Source organism: Thermobia domestica, chromosome 9, assembly GCF_964235325.1.
Source record: "Thermobia domestica chromosome 9, izTheDome1.hap1.1, whole genome shotgun sequence".
Classification (NCBI taxonomy): domain Eukaryota; kingdom Metazoa; phylum Arthropoda; class Insecta; order Zygentoma; family Lepismatidae; genus Thermobia; species Thermobia domestica.
This window is the reverse complement of record NC_137462.1, coordinates 24,251,854-24,272,669: the sequence shown is the minus strand read 5'-3', so window position 1 is coordinate 24,272,669 and position 20,816 is coordinate 24,251,854. Positions and strand designations below refer to the sequence as shown.

The 20,816-nt window shown below is 33.2% G+C and overlaps 1 protein-coding gene across 1 annotated transcript; it reads left to right on the top strand.

Annotated features, from left to right (window-relative positions):
- Positions 1 to 818: 818 nt before the first annotated feature.
- Cyp18a1 (Cytochrome P450 18a1) lies at positions 819 to 19,599 on the top strand. The gene is made up of 8 exons (XM_081770764.1): positions 819 to 1,583; positions 5,867 to 5,988; positions 10,365 to 10,631; positions 11,871 to 12,033; positions 12,557 to 12,821; positions 13,564 to 13,739; positions 15,136 to 15,293; positions 16,886 to 19,599. Exons 1-8 carry the CDS (start codon positions 1,199 to 1,201, stop codon positions 16,970 to 16,972), a joined length of 1,623 nt encoding a protein of 540 aa, XP_081626890.1. The 5' UTR covers positions 819 to 1,198; the 3' UTR covers positions 16,973 to 19,599.
- The last annotated feature ends 1,217 nt before the right edge of the window (positions 19,600 to 20,816 follow it).

The following is a 20,816-nucleotide window of genomic DNA, read 5'->3' as shown; positions in this document are numbered from 1 at the left end:
TACCCGTATTCCCCTTTTCCCTCGAGGCCATCAGCAGAAGTAGTAATAACAACAACATCTTCCACCAAAAGTGTTTTTCCTATATCCTCATTTCATCTTAAATATGGTGTATCTACTACAACAAGCAAACAGGGGTCATTGACCGTTTCCATGCAGGAGAATACAAACACTTGTAGAAGTATGCCTACATTTACACACACACACACTAAAACAAACTACTATAACTAACACACACAAAATAAAGAGAGAAGAGATATTGAAAGTTAAAATAGTGGGACAGTGATACCAATTCAAGTCCTCCCCGCTTTTTTCTTTTAAATGTGGACAAGTCATTTTTTTAAGCCTTCTAAGCTCTCTTGACAACCGGATGCCAAAGAATATGTGCTTCACACCTCTCTCTCTCTTTTCTTTAATAGAAATAATAATTCCCCTTCGAATACCACGTGGTCATGACTTGTATCACATGTGAAGACAACCGGCATATGTATGTGGTCCTCTCATCGCCGATCCGCGTGCTCTTTTTTCCCCCCTATAAGATTTCCGATGATGTTCCAAGTGCTACTTCCCCGTTACGAATACCTTGACTTCCACCACACTACTCCAGTAAAACGCAGGTGAAATGTACTGTGAAGATCCAAAAATTTCTTCGCCCCACCCCGTTTTTGCTGACGGACTGCCCTCTTTGGTCGTCAGCGCCCAACGAAATGCCAGAGCAGTCACCGGAAGGTCCGCCTCCATGCACACAACAGACACACATATCCATACACTCCTGCGTTGCCCCTCCCGCCCCCACTCTGCAGCAAGCACCAGCCGTTGTCCCAAACAGGTAATAACAACTCTCCTTTCGGGAAGCCTGAAAAACCAGAAGGAAAAAAAAAAAGGCATGAGATTACTTGGTGACTGCACTAACGGAGACAACGTGAATTGCCCCCCAGCAAACAGCTGATGACTCAGTATAAAAAGAGAGCGGGAAGTGAGACGACGTAATTTCTCACAGCACAACCAGCCATCCGACACCAACCACCTCCTCAGTCACTCGGTTCTGTCCACTAGTTTATGGTGTGCGTGTCGCACGTTCTCGTTTACTATTTGTTTTTTGTTTGCCACCGTCTAACTTGGTGTTTATCGAATCGCTTAGATCGTTCGGTTCCAAACGAAAGACACTTCGCGTAGTGCACCGGCAGATTTTTGTTTTTCTATGGTTTTTACATCCAAGAATATGATAATTCGAGGACTTCACTGGACCTTGAGGTCCATTCTTGAACAAGATGTGGCCAAAACTTTGCTAGTGTTTACAGTGGTTCTAATCGCTGTTCGATTACTGCAAGAGTTGAAAGAAATTCGGAGGCTTCCTCCAGGACCATGGGGACTCCCATTCATTGGATATCTGCCTTTCTTGAAAGGTGATGCACATCTGCACTTCAAAGAGCTCTCATGGAAATATGGACCACTGTTCAGCACGCGGCTAGGAAATCAGCTGATCGTTGTTCTTAGTGACTACAGGACGATAAGAGAGGCGTTTCGCAGAGAAGAATTCACAGGACGTCCAAATATAGAGTTGAATCATATTGTGGAAGGATACGGTAAGTAAAAAAATCATATTTTCTTTTGTGTTTATTGTAAATTTAGTAAATATTTCAATATAGAATTGACCCCTTAAGCATACATTGTGGAAACCGGCATGCATTATTATTATTTAGATCAAAGAATTATGTGTTGATAGGAGCGGTTGTAGTGATAGGCGTGTTTTGTGAATGCAGGCAATATTGATAGTGCAATAAATATGTTATAAATTATTATCTAAATTCCAAGAACACTGCCGACGAGAACCAAAATTGTTGTTAAGCCGGCGCCAACATAGTTTGTATATATGTATTTATATTAAGCTGTTCAATATAGCTGTTGAAACATATATTTCGCAAAGCGTCCTTCGTTGAAAGTAGAGCTATTGGCAAACAACATTCCTATTCTTAATTATACGTTCCGTCGCCGTATCAGTAGTACTAGGAGTTTTTTTCTTTTCCTGCAGTCTTTTTTCATATGTTGTTTTTGCCATATGTGTTTGTTAACAATAGGAAATTTTCGTCCTAGGAAAAGTTACAAATTGAACAAATGCATTTTCTTTTTTCATTTCGCATACGCTATGTTCATAAACAAGTCGTAAAATATGTTGTAATGCCTTAGCAACGGGGAAAAACGAAAGATAGTGTAAGGTCAAGCAGTTTATGTTTTTATCTTAAAAAGCAAAGTTGCTTTACCGAAAATATATTACTGGAAAGGACACTGTCCCATACTGTTATGACATTGGCTTCTGTTTTGTACGGAGAAATGTAGCAATAGTTAAAACATGTCTCAACTTTAACCTAAGGGCCTCCGTTTAAAGTTTTCAAAGTGAAAACACCGTGGTTCAAAACGTCTTACAAATTTGCCGGTCTAGCTAATGAGAAGTATTATATATATGAAAAATATTAGAAAAATACTTTGAAAACATTTTTTATATAAAAATAAAGGTCTATGAGGACAAAAGCTTCATCTGCTCTAGCAGTGGCGTCCGCAGTTTGTCTAGGGAGCGATCAGCAGAACCTTTCAAGTTAATATAATTTCAGGTGTTTGCATGCATGTCTTAATATGGTAAAACTTTATTTTTGTATAATATATTGCTCAAGGGGGTGTATTAAAATCTCAAAAACCCTTGCCCCCTTGCGTACGCTACTATGTTCTAGATTTGAATAAAAGGAATTGCTAGTTCTTAATAACGTTATTTCTGTAAGGCCTTTCAACCGGCTATCGTCCATGTAAGACTCATGCATGTCCTTCCCTTTAGCAATAGTAATTACTTGTAGACGTCAAGTATTGGAGAGAAAGAAAGATGAAGTGTCTTGATGAAAATATACAGGAAAGAAGGAAAAAAAAAAACAATAAAGCTTTAACTAGTTAACCTGGATTGTTGTCATAAAACTAACTGAAAATACTAAGCGATGCCGTTGGCGAGTAATGATTTCTTCAATTTTTTCTTTCTTCGAACATTTATACTTGCTTTATATGAGAAAGTTATTGCTGAAGACGAAATCCAAAAACACATCACTACGTCATAATAACTTAAAATAATATTTATTCTAGTTCTATCTTAACCTATTTCCGTTATTTTTTTAAGCAGTTTTTGTGGCTAATTGCATGCTCATTATTTGATTGAATTAAAGTTTGCTACGGTTTGAGTGTAAGTTGCATGCTTGCCACGACCGAGATCAGGTGCAGAATACGAATCCGGCCCCTTTCGCATCGATGAAAAACCTATCTGGTTTAACCGCATGTGAGGCCGTTTTAAATGACAGAGATATTCTTTCCGAACAAACATCACAGAACGATAATTTAATGATCTGATAATATTTAGTCAGAATTTCTACCTAAAACGCTTTTTCTTTTTTTTTTTGAAAAATTGAATTTCTTCCAGAGGTTACTTTTCTATACAATCATTCAAATCTCTTCAATAAACTTCTTACGTTTGTATTTGAAATTTACTTTAGTACTATCCTTTAGCTTATAAATTGAATTAGTTTTTCCAGCGTCAGATTTACTATAACTTGTTTGGCCAGTTGGGCGATTTTAGTTTATGCTTATTTTCGAGATGCTAAGGGAGACTGGGTTGAAAAGGAATTGAACTCGGGATCATATGTACCAAATGAAGTTTTTTTGTCATTGGTTAACATTATTTTTTGTGGACATATTTAGTATATTTGTCTTTGTCGTGAAGATACACCATTCCAGATCTATTTTTATTTAAGTGATATTATATATATATTAACCACGCATCCCGGTTTAAAAGTGCGTTACAATGTTATCTTGGCTTTGCAATGTGCAAGTTAAAATTGATCATTTTCTTACATTTTAACTATGAATATCGTTGAATTTTTTTTTATTAAATCAAGTTTGTAAAACTTTAATAGATTCTACTGAACAAATATATATTAGTTACGGTAATTATTTCGTTTCCAAGCATAACGCAAACCGCGAACCATATCCCGAAATCATTCATCCATTTCTTATTTGGTGAACAAATAAAGAAAGTGCGTGTTAACGATTCACGGTGATTATTAATCCCATGAAAAGGGAGAAATTCGTTTTTTTTTTTACTGGTGTAAAATTGGCAAAAAAAAAAAAAAAAAAAAAAAAAAAAGAAAAGAAAATCTTAAGCAACGATCAGAAAGCGTTATCAACATCAGCAGTTTTAGATGCTGATATTTCGGACGTGAGAAATTGTGTCTGTAGGTTTGGGTGTCTCTTCGATACCGTTAGGCCTATAGTGCAGCGGCGAAAGACCTTGCAGAGATATTTTACGGTACGCTGCGCTGGTTGGAAAGTTGCACTACTGTTGGATGGAAAATCAACAGTAACGATTTTCTATACATTTTTCTTTTTTTATGTCAGTCAATACAGAAGTTTTGTGAAGTAACTGCAGTGAAGCAGGTGTAATAATAATAATAAAATAAATAAAAAAAGCTGTCTTCCAAGAGTATAGACTTGTTGGCGCCAATGCGACCTAATTCGCTGAGCATTCAGTTAACGTGAGGCCTGCCTTGTGCGTGCGGTTCGTGCTTAGTGAGTGATCTCATCACTAAAGAAAGAAAAAATAGAGGTTAGAAAAGGCAGCCTTTTGATAAAAGTACTATTTAAGACTTGAAAAAAAAAGTACTGCTGTTTTTCTGATATTTGATGCAGAACAAAGAACTAAGCGGACCTTCGTAATTTCGTTCATAATTTCCTTTGAATTAGTTTTTCACCAAATCTTTAATCCAAACGTTCTAGATCAATAGCCACGAAGATTAGCCGGCCGTAGGCCCGAAACCAGCCACAGAGGTTTAGGAGGAGGGCCATGATTACATTAGGGGGGCCAAGTCATTAAAAATTCTCTTACAAATATTTAAATTGTGTTTTTTGTATTCAGGTCTGAAGGAGCCGCGAAAAGTTTAGGGGAGCCAGGCCCCCTAGCACCCTCTGATTGAGGGCCTGTGGCCTGGTAGCATACACTTAATTGAACGATGCGTGGTAACTGCATTAACTCCCATTAACGTCATTGTTTTTTTAGCTTTCTAGATCTGATATCGATATCTCTTAATTCGTGTTCCCAATTACTTCACGATACCTAAATTTCAGTGCCCGCCAGGATTCGAACCTGTGACCACGCATACCAAAGGCATGCGTGCTGACCATTCAGCTACTTGAAAGCACTACCAGCATATATTCATAATTTGTTTAAACTAGATTAGATGAGTTAAAGGAATTAGAGACTACTTTCTTTTTTTTATAAATTCACAGCACTTGCATGATTACTTAATGCTTAAATGCAGTGACATCTTTTCTTTCTATATTCAGTTACGGCTCATTTAATCGTCAACATATTAAGTTTTAAGCTTTAGACTATCCGAATGTAAAGTGTATTTACTTTACTTCAGTAACTCGTATAATTCTTAATTCAAGTGCTAATACATATGTTAATAAATAATAATAATAATAATAATAATAATAATAATAATAATAATAATAATAATAATAATAATAATAATAATAATATAACCAAATAATAGGGATCAATGCTTCAGGCATACTTCTTGAAGGAAGGACCTGGGAGATGGTCTCCCACTCTTTTTCTCTCCTTACGGAGCTAAGGTACATTAAATTGTGATTTTCCCTTCGCTCATCACAAAATTTTCTGGACGAAAGTTTGTTTGGGATACCTTAGTTTTCTTCAATGCCCGTTTCATATATTCATTATCATCAGTAAAGACTATACTGAGTGTGTTAGATATTTATTTGTAAAATCCGCTGTATATTGGATATCATTATTTATTTATTTATTTTAATTTGCTAGGTATAATTAATTGCGATGGTCGTTTGTGGAAAGATCAGAGGCGGTTCCTGCATGATCGCCTGCGTCAGTTTGGAATGAAATGCTTTGGAGCCGGCAAAGAACAAATGGAAGCCAGAATAATGGTGAGTTTAATTTCTTTTTCCTATTTATAGTTTTGAATTCTTCAATGGCGACTTTTGAGGGAAGTCACATCAGTAAAAAAAAAAAAAAAAAAAACTTTTATCTACAAGCTACGGAAAGAAAGCTGAATACAAGAATTAGTAAATTATATAAGCTTTCTTTGTTTAGCTTGTGGTCAGGGCCGGATTGAGGAAGGGAGATGCATCGGTTACGTGCACCCTCTTCGTTGGGACTTAAAAGAAAGCGGAGTTTTGCGGAAGCAATAGTTTGAGTCAATTTTCTGAAGGTTGAAGGAAACGAATTCACCGAGAGCAGACATTTAGCGTTTCCAGGGCAATTCTTCATTCACACCACACAGATGACTAAAGGCATTTAAAAAAAATCAAACGTAATTCAAATGTACTGGTAGTTATATACTGATGCATCCCCCGTCAGAAAATCCTGGATCCGACCCTGCTTGTGACGATAAAATTTAAACACTTAACGATGCAACTTTCCATAAAAATGCCATGAGGAATTTTTATGGGATTATTTTGTGCTGGGAATTCCATAAACTAATTTCGAATGAGAGAATGATTGTTCGCCATCCGAAATTGCTATTGAGGGCTAAATTGAGAGAAATTCGTCTACAGTTTTTAATTGAATGATTTTAAAAACATTTATCTATATTTTGTTGTTTAATTTGCGATAAAATAGAGCATTCTCAGTGAGCCAAAATAGAATGTTATATTCTTGCAAAAGCATTCAGTGGTATTGTTATGCTTACAGTAGCTAATAATACTAGCCTAAGAATTTAATATTACGGGAAAGATATGCATATCTTAAAGAAATATTATTTAAATACATAGTAGCATATCCAAAGAATAATACACGCATTTCTCTATAGAAATATTTCTATATTTCTTATCCTAAAGAAATGTTTGTGGAATATGACTAGGGATGGACATAGCTAGTTTCATGAAACATTTTGTGTACTTGTCAGTGTATCTGAAATATTCGATAAATGTACTGGAAAGTAGTGAAATGTTTTGTACTTATCTGCATACACACTTGTTTGTCCACTGCACTATTAATAGTGTTGCTCCCATGTAATAAATAATCAGCAAAACATAAATCATGAATTCTTTCGGTCGCCAGACAGGTGTGATAGTTCAAGGGTTTTCAATCTGCAGAAGCTGCTGCAGTGTTTGCAGGTCAATGGCAACTACTAGTTGCATCTCGGCTCTAGTTAGTTCCTGTATAAACTAGTATAGCAAATGCATGGCCACATGGTTTATTCATTGTTCTGTTGTAATCGTCTTTTGCGTTGTTACAGTGTGTGTACCGTGTCAATATGAAAAGAAACAGCCTTTAAGTTATACAATTTCAAGGTAATATCAATTTGGACCTTCCATGAAATGTTGCACAACGTTTTTCTTTTTTCTTTCTTCTTTAACAAATAGCATACTGTTTGACTTCTGCAGAATGACAGACTTTCAGGGAAACACGTATTTTACCAGCTTAAGAATGTAAGCGTATCATTAAGGTATTCATTTCTTTGGTACCGGCTGTAAATACTTTTTAAAACAAAAAAATATATTGTACATTCTTCGAGTGAGTTTCATTTATTTGCAAAGACTTTCTACTTTTTTCTTGGACAAATCGTTCAATGTTGTGTATCTATGTATTTATTAATTTTTCTTTCCTTGTGTTTCTTTACTTTTCGTGTCTCATTTTCTTCTGGAGCACTGAATGTGACCACCAAAAGGTGGTATATGATTCTAAAGTAGCTCGATACCTAAGGTGACCAGAATTTTAACTTGCAAAAACGGGACGCATGTGAATTGGACGGGAGGGGTAAACCTTTTTGATTTCTATGTTATATTTTGTACACCAGTAGTGTTTTCAAGTTACAAAATACACAAATAGGAATGATAAGGTATTCAAGAGTATTCAAAAGTTCAAATCAAACAAAGCCATTCAAAAGTTCCAGACACTGCCTAAAAGTTCCAAATCAGTGTTGGTACCAAAAATAGCTCTATATGTGGTGATCTTAACGAAGTAGTGCAGAATTTGTTCTGGTAACTTACATTTTGAATAACAATTACGAAACACTTTGTTCATTTTTGCTTAAAAACGGGGCATTTTTCCATGTTGTCTTGGGGAGCATGGTGGTTTAGTGATAAGGCGCTTACTTTTGTGCGTGGGGTTTCTGGTTCTATCCCCGGCCAAGTAAGTTTGCGGTGGACAACATTGTGTCCGCGGACTTTTTCGAGGTACTCCCCTTTCCTTCCACAAGGTCATTCCACCGATTCTTCCACCATCATTCATTTCCCTTATCCGTCTCCTTTAGGCTAAAGGACATAGCCATAAGACGTTTTCCATATTATCTTGTCCAAGAAAAGGTTTTAAATCCCAAACCCCCTTGCATACGCCACTGTGAGAGAATAAGTTGAATTTTCTCCTGGAATTAACTTCTTTGTGAACGGCCATGGGTTGGAATTCGTGCATAAACAAATACACATTCGCTCATAGTATTCTTGCTTGAAAAATTATTTGTTAATCTCTGTACAATCAACTGGAATAAAACCGAAGATAGGCTAATCACAAAGTTATGCACTATGGCATACTTTCTGCACCGAACTGTCTGAAATACAAAGGTGAACGACCTGTCACCACTCAGCAGTCCATTCATTTGCATTGAGGTGATATCCAAGAAGGAATTTCTGCCTGGATGCCCACGGCAACAGGGTTGTGCGTGTATGACAAAGAGGGTTGAGCTTTGACGAAAGAAAAAGATAAGGATAATACAGAAGTGCTTGCAGGGGGAGTGATGGGGTCATTGTACGTAAACAGACCATCAATGTTGCAAAACATAATACTCTTACAATAATGACGTCTGGCGGAGTCCGATCTTTTGAAATACGAAGCCCAGCTATGCGAGCGATTTCTGGAATTTTCGTATCAACAAATTAACGTATTTCATGTGATTTCGCAAAAGTATCTGCAAATACTCTCACGATATGATTGTGTATATCCTGGTAATCATATCATATAGAAATTCAGAACAAGAGCTCTGTTAAACTGAATAGGTAAAATATCGAAATATAATGTTCAGTAAATGATTTGTATCCATTTACCCCCGATCCAGTACACCTTTTTAGTTTCTATGACGTCAGACATTTTGAAGAGCATCTGAATACAATGAAAACCTAGTTTGACGTCAAGTAATTAGTTCACATACCAGAGTTATTAATGTACGATAACGACACAGGGAAATTTGCATTTTGTTTCCTCTTCGAAAGAATAAATCCGAAAAAGAAAACTGAATCCACGTGAATCTTTTGTTTGCAAAGTTAACAAAAAGTTGCTTGGTTAGTTCACCGGCAAGGTAGTCTTTCATTCATTTCTTATCCACATACTTTTAAGAGCTCTAGTATTGAGATATAATACAGATAAATTGGAGCAAGTTTTTACATGATATATTCAAAGAATGTTTGACAATTGTTCCATTGACAATTGTTCCTACAGCTGGTGAACATAGACTATTAACACTTCCGTTGCCATTGTCCATCAAGGAAAAAGATGAACATAGACTGTACAGGTACGAACATGAATTTACGTGACAGAAATGGAAAAATTATAACTTTGTATGCAGAGCATGATTTTTTTCACTTTTATTTTATCTGAGTTCTGGGATGAGTTCTGCCGTCTCCGACAAATCAAACTTTTGTATCGAAGAACAGAGAAAGTAAAAAGGAGATTTTTAAAAAAACGGAATTTATTTTATTTGTCTTTGGGGGAAACTCATGTGATCATGTATCTAAAAAGGGGTTCCAAAACCGATATCTCGAGTTTCTTTGGTGAAGGGGGGCAGCCCTCACCACTAACTCATAGTACCTCTAACAAGTGTTTCTTCCAGACGTTTTTTTTGGGGGGACACTGCCCCCCGGAGCTCTGAGAGTGCCCCCCGGAATTCTACGTGTGGCCCCTCGGAACATTTTTTCTGAAAGAACGACTGCCTCTAACATTGTTGCAAATCATGCCCCCTTTTTTTCCATGATTTTGTATATGGGCTCAAGTATAAGCGAGGACACAATGGATTGATAGCAGAGCGACCATCTTTTGTGAAAGGTTTTTGTAGTTCGACATCATGACTGCAGGTTTTTTCAGGATTCTCCCGTTTCCTTCCACATTCTCATACCTCCAATTCTTTTTATAATGATCCTCTTTGACGAATTATCTTCCTTAGCCCATGAGCACAATCGTGGGAGACACAACTAAAGATTTCATGTCATTTTCATGAACTTAAATGCTTTTAAGATTGTAAATGACGTTTGTATTTCTTTAATTGATTCAGTGAATTGTAATTAAAAATTATTAAAAAATTCTGTTACAGGGTGAGGTTGAATCTTTCCTGAGAACATTGTCCAGAACCAAAGGAGCAGCAACAGACCTGAATCCGCATCTCGCAATGTCAATCAGCAACGTAATTTGTTCTATGATGATGAGCTTAAGATTCCAACAAGATGACTCAAGATTTAAGCGTTTTATGTATCTCATCGAAGAGGGATTCAAACTAGTCAGCGTTGTGGCTGCTGTTAATTTTATTCCAGTGATGAAATATTTGCCAGGGTTGAAAGCAACATTTGCTAAATTGGCCAAGGTAAGAAGAACAACTAAATTATATTCCTTGTTATGATGTCTCTATCACTTCAGTTATTTTTTAAAAGAAATTACATTTAAACATAATTAACATGTGTAATTTGGTCTGGCAACTATGTTTCCTTCTATTTTGGGCACCTATCTCTTCATCTGTGCAGCTGATTAATTCTTGATAAATCTGTTCATATGTAAATGGTTAGATTCATTTATGATTCTTACGGTTCTTTTTTGTTCCATAGTTGTCTACTAAACATAAATGATGAAAATATATTTAATCTTGACATTGCAAACATTCAAATAACAACAGCTAACCATTACTTTTCTTTGTGTACTTGGAATTGTAATCTTTGCTGTAACAATAGCAATAAATTCTTCAATTCGAATAGCCAAAGCAGCATACATTATTTAGAAAGCAAAGAAAATGTTAATTAAACACTGCATTTGCTTAATCGTGTACTACACACAATTTTAAATATTTATTTATTTCAAACTGTTTTAGTTTTTAAATTCTTGCTTTCTGACTAACCTTTTATTTTACTCTCGATATTATTTCGTCCAGAATCTTAACCTTTAAAATTAATTATGTAGAATAAAACTGACATTTAATTGTAATATTTCGTAGTAATAATATTGATGGATTTCAAAATAAAGAGCAATATACACAAAAGCTTAAAATGTCTTACTGTCACTAAAGGTACTATGACTTAATAATAAGAATCACTATCATTCTAAGAATAAATATTTTAAAAAAATAAAATAAAAGCTAAGCAAGCCGCGAATAATTTCATATATTTTGTTTCCAGTTCTGTTTTTGCTTAATCTTAATTCTTAAATTGTCAATTGATTTTACGTCCCCATAGATAAGCACAGTTATGAAGGACCAGACGTACTGTTTATAGCCTATGAATTCCGAATCACGTCGGAAGTTACATTCAGTCTAGTAAATTAATCATTATGTGGAAGATTTCTTTCATGCTTCTTCTAAGTAACTTGCATTCACATCCTTTGCCAACACCGAGGTCATCTCATAGTTTAAAGGAGATATTAATCACTGTAGTGCGTTTAATACTTTTCTACCGGGAATTGAATCTATGAGTTTATACACCAAAGGCACACACGCTAGCCATTAGATCAAGAAGATTTGTCAGTGCTCCTTGTCATAGTCAAAAGTTATTACTAGACTTAAAGAGAGTTTTAAAATTTGCATAATTTCTGAATTTCTTATATTTTAAATTTACAGAATCGCATAGAGATGGCCGAATTTTTCCAAGAAACTGTTGACAAACATCGCCATACCTTTGATCCTAGTAACATTAGAGATTTGGTTGATACATACCTGCTGGAAATCGAAAAGGCTAAAGAAGAAGGAAGAGATAACCTACTGTTTGAAGGAAAAAATCATGGTAAGTATTGATGTGAATAATTGGAAGAATATCGTAGGCAGAAATTTCTCAAGAGGGAGGTTTCAAGTCCTAACTTCATATTTCAGGTTCATATAATTTGTATACGTACCTTCATATGGTAAATGCTTATTGTTACATATCTTGCTCAAGGGAAAAGTTAAAATATCGAAACCTCCCCCTTTGCGTAGGCCTCTGAATTAGAATAACCTGTTTTGTATAAGCTAAGGGAAGGTTACTAAAAGTTTACTATGCGATTATACCTAAGTAGACGCCTTTCAAAAATATGCCTCTGAGATTATGTGATATAAGCACAAAAAATATTTTTGACAAATAAATTATTAATTTAGATTAGCGATCCTGTCACAATAAATTATAACATTCAACTTTTTAAAGAAGATATTAAACAATATCTAACAATATGTTCCATTAGTTAGAGATTGTGAATAAAATTAACTACGAATATGAAATTAAATTAAAAATTCTGCTTGTAGTGAAAAAGTTGTAATTTATTTATTTATTTCAGATCGTCAAATGCAACAAATAATTGGTGACCTGTTCTCTGCTGGTATGGAGACTATAAAAACAACTCTTCAATGGGCAGTAGTGTTTATGCTGTATCACCCAGAAGTCCAGAAGAATGTCCAAGAAGAATTAGACCATGTTGTTGGACGCAGCCGTCTGCCAAAGCTTGAGGACCTCCCATACTTGCCATATACAGAGTCAACCCTTCTTGAGGTTCTTAGGAGATCTAGCATCGTTCCATTGGGTACAACGCATGCAGCAACGAGGTGAGCCATTTCTTTTTACTGTCACAGTACCAACAATGCAAAAAAATGTACTAATTCCTAATGTCACATTACGAACAATACGACAATATAAGTATAATGTAGCATGACCGTATTTTTGACCTTTTGGAGGAGGAAACTTAAGCGAAAGCTATTATTATGATATAAAGCCGGAAATGTAATGTTTGTTTATCATGAAAGTATTCCTAATTGACATCCTCAAAGTACATTCCTATTGACCGACTATAAGTAAAAATGATAGCTAACGAATTCATTTTTTCTGATGGTTTTCTTACAGTAGAGGGTGTCACGTTTTCGTATATATTATCTTTTCTTTCAAGTATTAATCAAATTAAAATCAGATTGTAATGCGTTTGCAATTATACCCTTAAGGCTGATGAAGACTGTCACACTGAAAATCGAACCATGGTATATATATATATATATATAAAATCTAAATAAGTAACTCGCGTTGCAAAACATTACAAATAATTGAATACCAATATTATTTTTATCTGACACTTTATTTTAACAAAAATATTGAAATTTGAATTAATTTTGCTGTAAGTTTTTGTACTTACGCTCAAAAGTAACTTATGATTTGCTTGCTTGACCAATAAGAGGATACAAATTTTGAGCGTGACTACACTCTAAGGTTATCAGAATTAAATAAATGTGGTATTCAAACTACGTATTAATCTTCAGATCAACCCCTCTAAACTCTAATTTGTCAATTCGTTTTTAGGGATATGTACCTGTATGGCTACAAGATACCAAAAGACACACAAATCGTACCTCTTCTGCATGCAGTTCATATGGATCCAAATCTCTGGGATGAGCCAGAAAAATTCAACCCAACCAGGTTCCTTAGTCCAGAAGGCAAAGTCACTAAACCAGAATTTTTTCTACCTTTCGGAGTTGGTAAGTAGTAATATGGAGTTCTTCAAGCTATCAAACTTCATAATAGTTCTAATTAAGGCTTTTTTTTTTTTGGGGGGGGGAGAGTGATACGCAAGGATGGGGAATATCAGTACCTTTTTTCTGAAGTTTTTAAGAAATTGCAATTTTCCTAGCGTTTTAATTTATTTTTTAATTTTATTTTTTTCCATTTACAAAAGGAAAATTTCAATTTATATCGATTTGAGGACTGGTACAAGAATATATTATATTCTCGTAGTTTTAGCAAAAGTTACGAAGTCCAAAATATTAGTTTTGAAACAGCTATTTCAAAGTTAGAAAACTATTGTTAAAATCAGTTTGACAATGTTAATTAATGCCAATATACGTTTCATGTCCTTTCATGTCTTATGTTATGTTATTACGCGTAATTTCATTGTTCTTGCCCTGTCTAGTTTTCTGTATTAACGTACAAAACCTCAGATTCAGGGAGTAAGTGACTTCTGCTAGAACAACGACGATATTCAGTAAAAATGTATCAATATACAGGGTTTTTCAAAACAACACCGACATTGTTTGGAACATGATTCCTGACACCAAGATAAGACAAAAAGTATAGACCAAGTTGGGTGCACAAATGCTTCCTTTCAGAATTATAGGGTGCCGAAAACATAAAAGAATTAAATTTAAAGGTCCATAGCTCCAAAACTAAGGGACTTACCGTAGTTGGGTCAAGACTTCACTTAGGAAATAGTGCCCTATCCAAATATCCAAGTTTCTGAATCCTGCGATACTTCCGCAACAATTTTTATAGAGGTTGGTGACTACTCTAAATTATATGCCTGTAGCCAAACTCTCTCTATAAAAATTGTTATGTGAGTAGCTTAGGATTCTGAAACATGTTTCCTTGGATAGCGTACGTATTAGTTCCTAAGTGAAGTCTTGACCCCCACTACGGTAGGTCCCATAGTTTTGAAGCTATGGACTTTTCGTTTTCCAACTCCGAAAGGAAGCATTTGTGCTCCCAGGTTCGTCTACACTTTTTGTTTTATCTTGGTGTCAGGAATCACCTTCCTAACGTTGTCGTTGGTGTTTTGAAACATCCTGTATAGTAACACATGCTAACTGTTGTTTAGATTTTGATACTTTCCTTTGCAATCAGTTAGACTCCGTTGAATAACATTATTGGTGGTGATACCGGCTTTTTTTTCTTTAGAAAAAGAGCACCAGTTTTGATTAATAATTTCAAAAACAAATTTAATAAATAACTGTCAAAGGCAATAGAAACAATACTGTAATAGGTAATAATATTGTATTTTTGAAAGGAACATAAATTAAGAATTTGACTTTCTAAAGTAGACAGTTTATTTCTATTAGTATTTTCGTGGTAGTAATCATAGTATTTGGTTCTTTCTTTCAGGAAGGAGAATGTGCCTAGGTGATGTGTTAGCACGAATGGAACTTTTCCTTTTCTTCTCTTCGTTGCTTCATGTCTTCGACCTGAAATTGCCAGAAGGGCAGCCACTTCCTAGTCTTAAGGGCAACGCAGGGATCACAGTCACACCAGAGAATTTCAAGGTAAAGACTAGTTAATTGCCTCATATAAGGAATAAACAAAACTATCGTATAGTCTAAAGTCAATATTGTTTATTAGTGTTAGTCTCTACAAACAAGATTTTTATTCTAATATAGAAACATACAGAAACGTAGAAACATTTAAATACAGCGTAGCTGAAGTTTGGCATACGTAAACATTAACATTTTGTTGGTAATAAAAATATATTTCCATCAACCAACTGATGATGCTTTGGATACAATGCCTAAATAACGTGATTACATTTACACACTGCAAAAATCCTTAATATAACCACACAAGCAAGATGTTTATACGAAAAGACAGACATTGTATTATATGCTTTTGTAATCTCATAACTTCTCTCACTAAATACGAATATTACTATTTACAATTGGTTGGTCCTATCAACTTTTCACTAACCAGTCATCTATTTTTTTAGTATACACCAAAGATCAATGCAATATAATGAAATCCACTAATAATTGTTCAGATGGAAGCATTTCATTATCAAAATAATACATTTTCGACTGTCTATCTTGTAGACATTATCAATAGCGTAATATTTGAATCAGAAGAAATAACAACTTTAACACCGTAACACATATATATAACAGATAACTTATAAGCTAATCAACAATCAAGTATAGCATAGCACAATATTTATAAGATTTCATTAACATTTTCTTATAATCATTTATTTTTAAAAGTTTTTTTTTTTTTTTTTTTCCTTGCTGTTTTGAGATAGTCTTTGCGACTTTACATGTAAAATTATAGAACTGACAATGTCTGAAACTAGACAGTCGAAAGTATTATTGTGAAATACAACGTTTTATTTTCTAGAATTATTAAGATATTTTATTATATAATAACAGTAGTTTTAGCATTGTTAGAAAAAAATATTCAAGGAAATCTCACAAAAAATTTACTTCCTCTCTTTTCAAAATATCTAAAACAAAAATGGCAAAATTTGTAAAGTGTAGCGTGATATAACTCAGAAAGTATTACGAAATACAGTGATGAGAATTTCTTACATAATTTTTATAGTTTAGAAATATTATAAGTAGTAAGCTATGACATCACAATTTGATATTATTGGATCAAAAGATTCAATATATTTCAATCAAAAAATTTTCTGTATGTCTTATATCTGGAGAACTACGTATATTGTAGTCAAACTCAAATTATCACTTAACTCTGTATGATGTGCTTATTCCGTACAAAAGACGAAAACTTGATTTAGGAGCCGTTCAAAAATGTTGTAGCCACCGATTCAAAAATTAATTATTGGCCAAGGTCGTAATCTTTTGATGATTTTTTTTGGGATCATTCCTAAAATTCTTCTTCTCAGTGTTGACAGTTGGAAAGAATTCACTCTCAAGAATGTAAAGTAATTATCTCGATATACTTCCATGCAGTTTTTCTCTTATTTTTACAAGCCTGAATATATATATATATATATATATGAGTTTTTCTTCTCAAATCTTATTTGATGTTTATGTCCATATATAAATTTCTGATCACTATTTTACACATTGTCCACTTTGTTAAGTATCTGTATGAATGTTATTTATGTATTTATTTGTTCTAATTTTAGGTGTGTTTGATTCAGAGGCCAATGGCTGAAGACTTCGTGTCGCACAACGGTGAAGCCACAGTGTTACGAAACGTTGGTTCCCACTAGAATTTAAAAGAAAGGACAAACAAAAAAGACAAAATCTCAGTGCGAAAGTATAAACTTAACATTATTTTATTTTTTAATTACATCATCACCAAATCACCAAAACTTATTTTTTTGTGCCTCAGCTAGTGAACTTGATATGTGATTAATCAAGCAAGAAAATATCAGTGTGTGTTTGTAATCGATTTTGTATACGTACCAAGTGTATTTGTGTATGTTTGTTTGAGTGTGTGTGTGTGTTTGTTATGTGTGTATGTGTGTGTAAATATATATATTATATATAGATATACAGACATACTTTCAAGTATTTAGTTCCTGCTCGAAATGACGAGAAGATTAAAAACTTTTTTAAAAATCTTAAGAGGAATGAGCTCTCATGCCTGAAAGCATTCGCTGCTTTTATATATATATATACTTATATATGAATACATATAATAGTTTATTTCTTGTGCGTAGGTGTATGATGTGGTATTGAGAAAAGAAAGAAAAAAAACAAAGAGAGCGCAAGATTTATACATATTTCGTATTGCTCAAATTGAGTGGTGTTACTTTAGTGCCATAATAATAATATTTTGTTTTATTTTATTTTTCTCTATAATTAAAACAAAAAAAAAGGACAAAAACATTTACTTGAAAGTGTATTGATTATCAATGGCCTAAGAACTGAAAAACTAAGCTCATATTATTCTTGATTTCGAGAAAAATATGAAATAATAAATGTGTTTCAACCACTACAACTATAACAGCTTTCTTAGCAAACAACTATTTATTTCGTAAGTTCTTCGTTCATCGAAAACTCGAAATGACAAAAACACAGACTTGCAAAAGCTTCATTAGTGTGCTTTTGTCACTTGTGAAAGTATTTATTTATAACTTTCTCTATCATATTTGTTACAAAGATTGCATCTTTTTTTTTTTTTTTTTTTTTAGTTATTTCTCTCACGTGATTCCATCATATTTCATGACTTTTTTTTTTTTTTTTTTTTTAAGTTAGCATGGCTGTGCAGACTTGTAGTGTGTTAATACTCAAATTTTTCAATGCTTGCTTTTCTTTTAATTAATTATTGTGTAGTTATTTTTTGTTTACATTCTATATCGCCAAAAATATATTTATTATTATTGTCATTATTGACGATGGTGATATTTCTGATACATTCTCTTAAGACCAAATTCGTGATCAAATAATAATAATCGTAAAGAGAACTCGACTAGTCAGTGTACGTTAATTAAAGAATAACATTAATGGTAATGATCAATATTAGTTCTTTCATGGGGGATATTTTTTTACAATTGTAGACTCACTATAAAATCCGTGCTAATTGTCAAAATCAAAATGTTGAGTAAAACCCAGATTTTACTTCAGAACTGATGGAACATATACCCACACGCATTCTGCTGGCGATTATTTGAACTACTTCCACAGTGAATATTAGATAACCCGATTTTAACTGAGCAGTGTTAGGCATATAGCACACACTTTGGCATTAAACCCAACTTTTCAATTTTTGGCACTTAGCACGGATTTTATAGTGAGTCTACAATTACCGGTATTTTCGAGATAAAAATTACAAAGACATCATTTAATTTTCTTTAAGTACAAAAATTAGTAAGTCCTCCCCATCAATCAGTAATAAGTTTCGAGAGGATTTGTTATAATTAATCATATTAGCATTTTACTGTGTTCGTCATAAGTTGACTTATAAATTTTCATTATATATTTTTAACTGTGAAATGTTGAAAAATTTTATGTAATAGCCAGTCACTTGAAATTTTAATAATGCATTTTTTTTTTTTAACATAAAAGGAGTAAAATATGACCTATTATTTCATTTGCAATTGTCGTTTAGAGAGAAAACATCAATGATGTAAAATATTTAAGCAAAGAGTACACTGTTTTAACAAAGGAATGGTTACATAAAAATACTTGTCTGTTGTTTGTTTGCAATAGGATGCACATGTCATACTGTAATTCATTTAGACATAATATTTGTTTGTAGCTAGTCCTGATTTTAGATTTGTAAGATGTTGAAAAGATGGGGATTCTGTAACCAGTGCACTTTTTTTCATTTATGTCTATATTTAAATTATTATTATTATTAGTATTAGGAGAGGAAATGAATTGTTATTTATTACATCATTACGGTGATTCCACAGTATATATATATAAAAATGTATAAAAAATGTCGATTTTTTTGGTTGTCCCTATCCTTTCAACGTTTAACTATTACTGAATAGTACAAAGATGATAAGTCATTTATATTTTGTTTTAGGATTCCTTCTTTTGTGTGTCTGTCCTTGAGCAATACTCTGTAACAAAAATTTAGATGTACAAATAAACTCACATAATTTTATATAGCCTCTGGCTCATATTTTACTATCATATTATAAACTGATTTAACAACCAAATTATTGAAATTAGGACATTAGCCTCGATTTTTTTTTTTTTTTTTTTTTACAAAAATTAGATTAATTTGGTTCTTTTTAAAACTTTATTGACCAATGTCTTTGTACAGTATCGTCTCTATCTGATAAGGTGATTTATTTATTCACCTTTTCATATACGTTGATTATACAATTATTTAAGCAAATCTATGCTTCATGGAAACAAAGACAAGTATATAACATTTTTTTTTTAAAAAAATATATTTAAAAAAAATATAAAATCTCATGTATGTGTGAATATTTCATTAGTATGTCAACAAATAGTTTGTGTGATACGATAAATTGTATGTATATATATGCTTATGTTCATGAGAGTGTTTTATGTATGTGTGTGTGTGACATAAATATTTTTCATTTCTCTGTATACATATATATATACACATAAATATATTCAATTCTGTATTATTTCCTCTCTCTCTCTCTCTCTCTCTCTATTATTTTCTCATTTATTAAATGTGTTCATAATTTGTGTTTTGTATGTTTGCGTGTGTGTATGTATTTGCTGTATTTGTATTAGCATTGTAAGTTGAAAATATGACGTTGTTCAACATTTTGTACGAAACAAAAATTTTTAAAAAAATATTTGTGATACAATATTAAATACTAAAAAAAATATTGATAAAATATTTAGTATCATTTAAAACAGTTTCCCTCTAACTTCACACCGTACGTCAGCAAGATATGAAAGAAAAAAAATACAAATGAATTAGTTCATGCAAAATGGCTTCAGTCAGAATTGCGAAATTGACATAACATCGGATTTTTGTTCCCATTGGGTACACCTACAGTATGTTTCTACACATAAAGAGCTTCAGCTTCAATATTGATCTAATATTTTTTTAAATCTCAATTTCGATATTCTAGGCAGCATGGACTTGAGTCAATGACTGAAGCCCTCTCTGCGTGGATAATTATGTTTGTTTTATATGTTAGTGGCAATAGCTATCGACTTCGTCCCATTCGGTTGGTGCACCTGAAACGTCTGGAACCTGGAAAAAAACGTCTTGACATAGTTTTGTTTAAAAAAAAAGAGAATAAAATAAAATAAAAATAATAATAACTAAATAAAATTACATGCATACAGGGCTTCGTCTATAATTTACGTTCAAGAAAGACTTCAGTCCACAGCGGAATTTTTTTTTTTTTTTTTTTTTTTTTTTTTACCATGGCAATGAACATAAAAATGTTTTTTCTATACAGCATTCGATTAATGTAATTTTTATCTACACGAAAAAAAAAGGGTTCGTTTTGATTTTATAGTTTCAAAACTACAATGTTTTTCTGAAAACAGCTTGTTTGACTCAATCCCTTTTTGCGTTAACTGATTCAAATATGTCATCAGTTAAAGAAGTATAAAGGTTACTTTTCCTACATTTAAGATGAATATTTTCCTCCGACTTAGTTT